Raw genomic sequence first — 10,477 nt, 5'->3', positions numbered from 1 at the left:
TACCTGTGGTTTTCCTTAACTGTAGGGGATCATTCTCAAATTTTTCTTAAATATAGATATTTTTTTTTATCATTTCTTTCAAGATCTCATGCTCTTCACATGGAGACAGGCCATTTACTGTGCCTACATATAGCAGATGCTTTGACATTTTGTGCTTGTTACTAACTTTTAAAAAATTAATGCTGTCATACACCTCACAGTAGTCAATTAATTGTTGAGTAATTTGTGGATCTTTCTTCATATATACATGTGATAAACACCCTTTGGTCACTTATTTTGAATATACATTATTAGTTAATACATGTGTATTAAATTATTTACATTATAAGATATCACAGAATAAACAATGCATTCTTGGTTGGAGACAAATCACCCCTATTATTAATGTTCTAGGATGTAACATATTTTCAGCACCCTTTGACTTGAACGAAGTATAAGAGCATTGAACTGGGTGGCAGGTGTCGTATGATCTAGGCACAATCTAGATATTCTGCCGCAACCTGGGAATATCTCTTAGGTTCTTTCAGCTTCTCTTTCTCCTCTTACAAAGAGGAGATGCTAATCCATCCTCCCTAGTGTTGCCATAACAGTAAATCGAATGTTTCAGGGGTCATGAATACATGTATTAAATTGGACAGTTTGGGGATCATTTCAGATGTCCCCTCTTTCAGGGCATTTTTCCTGACCTACTTCATTTACCAGTATAAGTGCTTCTGTTCCATGTTCTCTTTGCACTTTGAGCATATTCTTGTTATAGAGTCAAATATAATTGTTTACTTTCTTGTCTACACCCACTCCTACCCACCAGACTGTGAGCTCCTGAAAGCCAGTCTTTTCATCTCTGCATTGTAAAAACCCTGAACAGTGCTTAAATTTTGCTCCAAGAATGATTTTTAAAAAGAGGTTGGTTAATCTTAATATTAATACAGTACAGTAGTTTCTACAGTGTTAGTTCTAAAAGAATTTAGCTTTTATTTACATCTCCCATGAAAGTGAAAACACTTTAATATTTTATAGGACCTGAATTACAGCCCAATGTTATAATTCTGTGTCATAAGTGTTTATATTAAGTTTAGCTAGGAAAATCCTCAAGCAAGGAATTAGTGGTATGAATTTCTGAAAGACAGGCTTAGAAGGTTAGAATGAGGGTGTGGGGGGAATCAGATTAAAGGTTTTCGAACCATAAGTGACTGTAGAAAAATCCATTGAAAACAAAAACAAAAACAAAACCAACCAAACAAGCATCAAAGTCTATTCAAACAAAGAAACAAACAAAAAACATGTGGATCTGCATTATGTTTAACTTCAAGTGGCAGGTCCCCCACAAGCAGCCATTGTTCATGCTACAAAATCATTTTGAGGCTGTACTCAATAGTTGGGCGCATCTTCCCTAGCAGGATGAACAATGAGATGAAATAGAGAAAAACTCATTTTATTAGAATATTTTACGGGGAGATGGGCAAAGAGTTTTATCCACCACAGAGAAAAAAATATTTGCACAATTCTCTGTGTAGTATCTTTACTTTCCTAAAAAGCCTCTCAGGCCCCCAGCACCACACCCTTTCTCTGTCTCTACCACACATGCAAAAGCCACTTATTGACAGGATCCATTCAATTCTGGCTCTAAACTCCCATTGGCCATTAGCATACCATGCAGCTAGCAGACACCACCCTTTTAGAAAGCTGTTCAGTGACCATGTTGCAGTGGTTTCTAAACTTTAATGACTGTGTCTCAAACCAAGAAAAATAATTTATACTGTAATCAAGAATGCATATATACACAGGAATATAATTGAAATAAAAATGTCACATGAGAGAATTTTTACAATGGACTCATACCTCCCCTCTGCTCCTCTCCACTCCTCTCCTAGTGTATTTAATTTAAATAAATAAATGAATGAATGAATGAATGAATAAATAAATAAATAAATAAATAAATAAATAAATAAATAAATAAAACGTACTAGTCCTAACCCAGCAATTTCTCTTCACTCGAGGTTTGAAAAACATTGTACTATTGTTTAAACATGGCTCTTGTGGACTCAATCCACAACCCAAGCAGTTTATAAAATTGCTTATACCACTAAAAACAGGTTCTTTGTAGGGATGTGATTTAGTCCATTTAGGCTGCTGTAACAAAATACCCCACACTAGGTAACTTATAAACAACAGAAATTAATACATTTCTCACACGTCTGGAAGCTGAGAGGTCCAAGTTCAAGGTACCAGCATGGTCAGGTGAGGGCCCGCTTCCTGGTTCATAGCTAGTGCCTTCTGGCTGTTCCTAACTTAGTGGAACGGGCTAGGAGTTTCTCTGGGTCTCTTTTAGAAGAACACTAATCCCATTTGTGAGGGTTCCACCCTCTGCCCTAAGCACCTCTAAAGGCCCCCACCTGCTATACCATCACCTTTGGGGTTAAGATTTCAACGCATGAATTTGGGGGTGGGGCAGCACAAACACTCAGACCATAGCAGGATACTTCTGTTAAAAAACAAAAAAACAAAAAAAAACAAAAGATATACATACATATATATATATCTTACTTTGCGATATTCCATTTTTAACCTCTGTTCAATTCCTCTGTTCAATTTCTCTTTCCTGGGCCTAGGTGGAAAATGCCACTGATCTTGAGAAAAGTAGTACTGATTATGACTGCCAGAGTCTCAGGCCTGCTGCTATGGTTCTTTAAATTTCTGCTATATTCTAAGAAGTGAAACAATTATAAAATATGTGTAAATCCATGTTTAATTTGTCATTTAAGTCATTTATCATTGAAAACATTCCTCCTTTGTCACATGCATGCAGTCTACTCCTTTGGCCTGATACTTATCTGTTATCACAAAGCTATTTCCATATTGGCCATGGGGGACATATTGTTTGAATAAACCATCAGTCTCACTGCCACCACTTCTTTTCCAGGTGGCAGCAAGTTGAGCTTATGCCACAGTTCATCATTATTAACATATTTATGTGTGGGCATATGAATGACACTATGGGAATTTTATATAAATATGAAAGAGTGGTTCGTGCCTTTGAGGATGTTAAAATAAAATCAAATCAGAGGCAGTCACCATATGCAATGCTTAATCTGTAATATGGTGACCATTTGCTGGTGCCACTATATTATATTTCCACAGCATTGCTGTTTTCAAATGATTCAATCAACTCCTGCCAAGATATGCAAAAACAACTAAATGAGGAGCCTTTTCCAAAAATGTTTTCCTATTTCTGCTACCAAATTCGTCTAATAGAAATAACTCTTGGAGCAAGTGCCACTTGCCTACTGTGGAAAACACTTCATTTGGCAGCAGCGTTGAAATATCCAGTATGAATTATAGCCACTTACTGCAACAGAATCAAGGAATCCTGTTTCCCCATTCAAAAATCAATAGAAAACATGCTACTTACACTAGGTGTTCTTTCTGCGTAAAGATAAGTGATAATACATTTTGTTCCAGGGTAGTTCAGATATTTCTCAACTAGCAACGTGGTTTAATCCTTCATTTACCAGCTCAGGTAAAAGGGTCCTTTGCATCTCAAAAGCTAGAGGCAATAGTTTTCTAAAATAAATAACACACTAACACGATTGGTAATATTATTTAAACTAGCCTTTGGGAAGAGAGAGATAGAGAGCATTGCCTTTCTGACAGTAAGAATTAATGTTTCTTTATCAAAAATCTTTACTTAAAATCATATATTCAAACTGAAGTGCTAGGTATATTAAAATTTTAGGTTTATATATAGAGACTATTTTCCATTCGTAAAGTTACCTAAATAGATTTTTTTTTTAAACCAATTTCTTCAACATGGTCAGACTTTCCTCCTTGCAATTCCAAATGCTTTTTTTTTTATTTTTACATATTGAATCAGTTATTTTAAAAGCCGCATAGTTGAAAATTTTCCATTGAATAATTATTGTGCTATCGCAACAAATTTTTACTATGTATACAAATGTCATGATTCTTTATTTGCCTTATTGAAAATATATATGTATAATTGCTTTAGTTTAGTAAAAGCATATTTGTGTATGATCAAAAATTAGGTAAGCAATGAAACTCTATTGAACCATTCACATTAAAACACAGATAAGGGGGGACATGCATGGATATATAGTAAGACATATAATAAGCTGGAATACTGAGAACTGTCAGAGATCCACTGAAGCTCAGCCACAGAATAAACATTTAATTATCTTAAATTGTTTTCCTATTTTTTTTTGAATCCTAAGAAAATATCTTAAAAGTGGGAAGTACACACATGATATTTTACCAGTGACTTTCAGAGAGGGAGAAACAGGGTTTATGGAGAAGCCAAGTATTATGATTTGTTTTAAGCAATAGCTTAAGTTACATGGGTAAATACGTATTATAGCTTGTGTTATTGTTTCCTACTGACTAGATCTCTTCATTATACTACTGAGAATCATGTACTTAAAAAACAATAGAAGTAACAGCAACAGCATCTGATTAACAATGAGCAGATCCATCCTGGAACACAAGACTTTAAATATGTAGAAGGTAAAGAAACGACTTTGGATTATTAGTATTCAAATAAAATTTCCGTAACTAAAAGGAGCAGGAGAAATACACACATTCTAATGATTTTGGATAAACCAATTTTGCTTATATCAATGTATATATAGAAGCTGTTGTAATTTCTGTCTTTTTCTGTATTTAACTATCCTATACAAACAAACAAAAACAAACAAAAAAACTAAGCAGGTATTTAAAGAGTGGTGGGCATTCACATTCAGACAATTTGTGTATTCTTACAAATGTGTTTAATTACAACTGCTTCAAAAGTATCCCAGATTTTCAAAAGTTTTATTTTAAGTTTGAAGACTAGACAAGGTCATACTGATTTTACAACATCCTACATGATTTAAGTATATATACAAAGAAAAGAAAAAAACAACAACATTGGAATATTACACAGCTTGAAAGTTTGCAAAGGTTATTTGTGTCTTACTTTTGTACTTACTGACACATCAGACGCCAGCAGTATTATATTTCATAATTTGTTGACTAGCAAAGATACAATCATTAATACCCTAAGTCTTCAAAATTCACACCAATCCTTATGAAGTCATTCAGAAAGAGAAAGTCAACCCTAAAATTGGAATTAGTGATGATGATAAACGCTTTTAATAAGACAGATAAAATGGAGATATTTAAAATTTTAAATATCATAGGTTATAAAATCAGAATCTATACTTAGTTACTCAATATGATGAAGACTAGGTGATTCTTCTCTGTATTCTGCTTATGAGGTTTTACTTGTTTTAGTGTGAATTTAAAGAGAAATTTGCTTCATTTTGATGTCACTGTTACCAGTGACACAAAAGCTACATACTACTCTGCAATAATTATTAACATTTCCATGTGTGGAATCCCTTTATTGTCATGAATTTTGGGCACCATAGGACAAATTCATCATGCCATGTTGGTGAAGAGCATTTAGAGCAGAGAGAAAATGCAGATGCAAGAGAAATCTATTTCAATGTATTTCTAAAAGGTAACAAATATAATTTTCACAAACTCCTTTTAAAAAATATTTGTTTAAAAAACTATCAATAGAATAACATTTAAATCATCATAAGAAGCCATGAATGATTTTGAAAAACTAAATCATTACAAAGAATTACTCAAAAATTTAAAAACATGCTCTGTTAAGAATGAAGAATTGTGCATTAATCTATAAAGGAAAACAACTAGAAATTTGGTGGGATAGTAAGTCTTTAAAGAAGCAAGAGATAGTAGCTAAACAGTAAGTGTGTGTATACTTTTGGCCCTACGTAATTATTTGAACATCACTTTAAAATTTAGCAAATTAAAAATACTTGAATTCCTAACTTTAAAGTTATCTCAAAAAGACAGTACTGAGGTTATGGCATTTTTTTTTTTTGAAAGTTGCTGAGAACTATCACCATTTCAGATGCTTTAAATCAACAATTTCATATTAAGGCCTGACAAAAGAAGCACGTGGACATAGGACAAATATGTGTCCAGACAGTCCTAATTTTGCTCTTGTTAAAAATACCATTGTGATTGACTTTCTCTTTAAATTCTTCACTGTAATTGAAGACCTCTCCATATATACATCATTAAGAAATGCTAATAACACAGAGACAGACAAGACAGTGACAGTCTAGTGGCTTTTGTTTTGCAGTACAAATAATAAAAGAAAAAAAAAAACTTAGCAGTGTTGCACAGGATCTCAACATTTCCTATACATACCATATTTACTTTTCCAGGCCGCTTAATTTAAAACCCCAATATTCTGTGTCTAAGCCTTATAAAATAAATAATTGTAATGCTTATAATTAGATGTTGAGGACTTTTATGGAGGCAGTGTGAGCTTTGACTTGAGGAACATGTCAATGAGATCTCCATTATCAATAACAAATTGTTATGATGATTTCTTATTGTAGCAGGCCCTTTGAAGCAAAAAAATCATTTTTCATCCTGAAAATGGTTTACTAGTTTGTCATTAGTAAATACTTTTCTTCTTACAAATAACTCCACAAGGTGCCTTCCTGGGAAATCACTACCAGTTTCAAATCTTCAGAAAATTTTAGTTTCACAGGAAATGGAGAGATGAACAAAGAAACGACGAGTATGCTTGGCCAAGCTATGCAGCTCTGGGTTAATATCTGTTTGTTAAAAAATTTTAAATAGACAAACAAAGAATTTACCATTCTATTATGTTTAGCAAAGATAGGCTATGTAAATACCAACAAAATGAAGATTGAAATTTCGGTTTAAAGAAGCATAATACAATTTTGTTGTTGTTTATTTAGCAAAATGGTAGTACTGGGTTCTTTATAGAGAACCCAGTATTTGGAAATTACATAGTTATAGCTTCCTTCAAAAATATAACTGCAGATTTAATCTACTGATATTAATTATGATCAATCTACCGATTTTCAATCATGTTCCATATATATAAACAAACATGATACTTCTTTAAGGCAAATAATAGGGAAAAACTCAATTGGAAAAATATAAACATATTCAGGCAATATACAATATAAAGAATATAAAATACGACAAAAAGGAAAGAAGATCACATAATCTCTGATTAAAAATAATAAAAGTAAAATGAGAATTATAATATCAATTAGTACCGCACGTTACAGATTCTTCTTCAAAATTCTATTATAAACACTAACAGTGGTAGGCGCAAGGAAACAATTAGGATAATGTCGAGTCACTACAGAAAAAAAACCCACCTTATTGCTAACATTGCAGTATTCCTTTTATGAGAATTAGTTGAGAATTGATTATAAAAGCTCTATCAACTCTTGCTGTATTTGATAACTATGAGATTTTTTTAACCTTGCTATTACAAGAGTGCTACTTTCCCTAACAAAGTTCAACCAGTGTGAATTATTCAGAAAGCCAAGAGAAAAGTAATATACGGTTAATGTGATGCTGCTTAAGAAACTTAAATGATAAAAATAAAATTTAACCATTGAAAAGGCAGGCTTAGACCTCCTTAAAAAGACAGTTAGTGGCCTACCATAATTTGAGCACTTTTTCATGAAAACCGCATTCAGTTTCCTACAGATTTTTCACAGTTCATTCCATGGCGATAGAGAGAAGGGAAATAGAGAGAAGGGTTTTGGTGTGTGCGGTCTCCTCACTCCTCCTCTGTGCAGCCCAGCAGCTCTGACCGCAGTGTGATTCTCCCATACCAGGACCAAGGAACGATTCTTACGTGCCGTGCATAGATGGGAGGGTCGATGACGTTTTTTCTGTGGGTATCATTGTCAAAATTGCCCTGGAAAACCTAGTAAAGGAGAGCAAAGAATATAAATCATGTAGGTTTCTTCTTCTTGGGAATCATTTTTATTATTTTCTTTGGAGCATTTTTCCCAAAGGTGAGATTAGTAACTAATCATGTTATGTTTTTAAAAATAAATTGCAGCTTCTTTTTATTGATTATGTTAAAATTGTCAATCAGCGTTTCATTTAAAGAGTTAAATAAGATGGATATTTGTTGTCTATGGCAGGAATTCACAGTTCTATTATTTTTAGCTGCCTACTGGGCTTTTTTTTTTGTTTTTAATGCAACAGATATTTATTTTTGCTTTTGGCACAGACTGATGTTGTTTAGGCAGCTTGTTGAAGGTTCTCTTTTCTAAGAGATGACTCAGAGATCCAGGATGCTTGCAAATTACAGCCGTCTTTTGAAACCTGTGGCTTCCACATTCATAAGGGACACGGGGAGAAAGGGTTGGGACATTATGCGGGATGTTTCAAAGAGCGAGATATGGAAGCAGCTTACATTATTTCTGAATACACCTCATTGACCTTGACCCCAGCCCAACTGAAAAGGAGGCTGGGAAATGGAGAGGAGCACACGGATATTTGGTGAGCATAACCGTCCCTATCACAGTGTCTTTTTGTTCATTTCTCACGTACAGAACAAAATTAATCCATCTTCAAGAGAGACAATCTAATCAATGCTGTTTCTGAACTACATTTCTGTCTTTTTCTTTTTCTTTTTCTTTTTTTCTTTTTGGCTTCTCTATTAATTTCTGGATCCATGCAATACTGCTGTGATCATTGTGGCTTATAATGCCCTGATATATTGGCATGGCATGACTGTTCTCCTTCATTCTTCTTTTGTTTCAAATCTTTTTTGAGCATTTTTCTCCCAAGAGACCTTTATAATAACTTTGAGAAGTGTCTGCTTCCGAAGGGAGAAATCAAAACACTGAAATCTTGATAGAAATGTCATTAAATTATAAATTACTTTTGGAGAAATTCATGTATTTATAATCTTTAAAGATTTTACCGTTTTTTTTTAACCTATAGATTCTGAACACTTACTATTAAAGTCATTTCTATTTTTAACTTTTTTACATTTTTTGTTTTAATTCAACTAGGATAGTGAAAAATCTCTTCAAAGTTTTCCCTTTTAACTTTGTTAGGCATCTTATAATTGGAAAATAATTGTTTTATTGCTTGAAATCAAAATATGACTAGGTGGCCAGAGGGATACCTGAAAATAAAATTCCCCAAAAGGGGAAAAAAAAAAAATCCTCCACCATCATATGACAGAATATTTAACACTTATCTTGGAATATTCTCATATTAAAGGGAATATTTTTAAAAATGGCCTTCAAGAATAAGTTGGTTCAGTCCCACAAAAGGTTCCATAGGAAGAAAAAAATAATAAAATAAAGATATTCTTCTTTAAAGCATTAGGCAGCATGGCACTGATTAATAGAAGCAACAGACAAAATGGGCTAATCTTTTTGCTGGTTTCATGGAAAGATTGTGAGGGCAAAAACAAAGTGCCATTCCCATTTGGTAGGGGAACAATTTTTCAACTTGACACAAAATATATCTCAAAGGCTATTTTTGAATAAATATTTGCTGAAGAAACTTATATTGAAATAGGCCAAGTCTAGAATTCATCATCCTGGCATATTTGAATCCACATTCATTTAATAAGAATTTTACCCTCAGCAATGCTCTTGCTTGATTGACCAAGGAGGAACAAATTCTGGATTGAAATGTTACTACATAACAGTGTCTCTATTAGCAAAAGCTAGCATGTAGAGGACATACAACACAAACACTCACCAAAAGCGTGAGGGAGCTTGTCATTCCAACAGCAGAAAATAGGAGAGTACATTCAATGGTTTCCAACATTCTCTCTGACATATGATATTGAATTCAAATGCTTCACTGAGACTGTGGTGTTACAATTTAATATAGACTCTAAAATCCAATTTCATAGTTCTGCTAGAGAACTTAATGTTTATCTTTGGAATAATAGAGCTTAAATTCATTAACTTTCATCCCAAGATCTATGACCATCCAACATATACCACTTGTAGGGAAGGAAATACAGGAAGGAATAATTTTCAAGTCACTGGTCTTCAGCACGTTTCCATAAGGAACTGTCAACCCACAAAGCAGAGGCTGAGTTATTAGTTATCTCTTTATAATGGAGAATACATATAGAGAAACTACATCAGCTTTGAAATTGCAGACAGCTAGGACATTTCTTATTTAATGTGTACAAGTCATAAATATTTGAATACTCATTAAAAAATTAAAAATAGGGTGATTAAAAAAACAAAAATGTCCATTGAAAAACAGCCAAACTCTATATTCGAATGACCCAAATCACAATCTAAAAGGACTGATAAAAATATTTTTTATCTTCAGAGGTCTCTCAGCACAGAACATAAAGCACACATTTGCAAATTCAAGCATGACATCTTGTACTTGCTGTGCAAACATGTGGCACGTATGCTGTTTTCTTGTCTCTAGCACTAGGAAGATCCTGCTTAAGAATGCCATTTCAATGTTTTACCTGGCAAAGGAATGCACACTCAGTAGTTTTAGTTAACTTTACAAAATTTGTAAGAATTCTAGAAGAGTGCTTTCACATACACACTTTAGAGATTTAAGCACCTTGATTGAAATCAAAGTCTGAAAGGGCTGATGGAGAACA

At 33.4% G+C, this 10,477-nt stretch overlaps 1 protein-coding gene across 2 annotated transcripts in view; it reads right to left on the bottom strand.

Annotated features, from left to right (window-relative positions):
• Positions 1-4,805: 4,805 nt before the first annotated feature.
• Positions 4,806-10,477, bottom strand: part of EDIL3 (EGF like repeats and discoidin domains 3) — a 386,556-nt gene continuing 380,884 nt past the window's right edge. For both annotated transcript variants that reach the window (XM_081053539.1, XM_081053538.1), the window contains one exon: positions 4,806-7,792. In XM_081053539.1, coding sequence (XP_080909665.1) covers positions 7,643-7,792 — 150 coding nt within the window. In that variant the 3' untranslated portion in view covers positions 4,806-7,642. The remainder of the gene's footprint in view (positions 7,793-10,477) is intronic.

The sequence above is a fragment of the Rhinolophus hipposideros genome, assembly GCF_964194185.1.
Source record: "Rhinolophus hipposideros genome assembly, chromosome: 7".
In the NCBI taxonomy this organism is placed as follows: domain Eukaryota; kingdom Metazoa; phylum Chordata; class Mammalia; order Chiroptera; family Rhinolophidae; genus Rhinolophus; species Rhinolophus hipposideros.
This window is presented reverse-complemented; position numbering and strand designations above follow the sequence as displayed.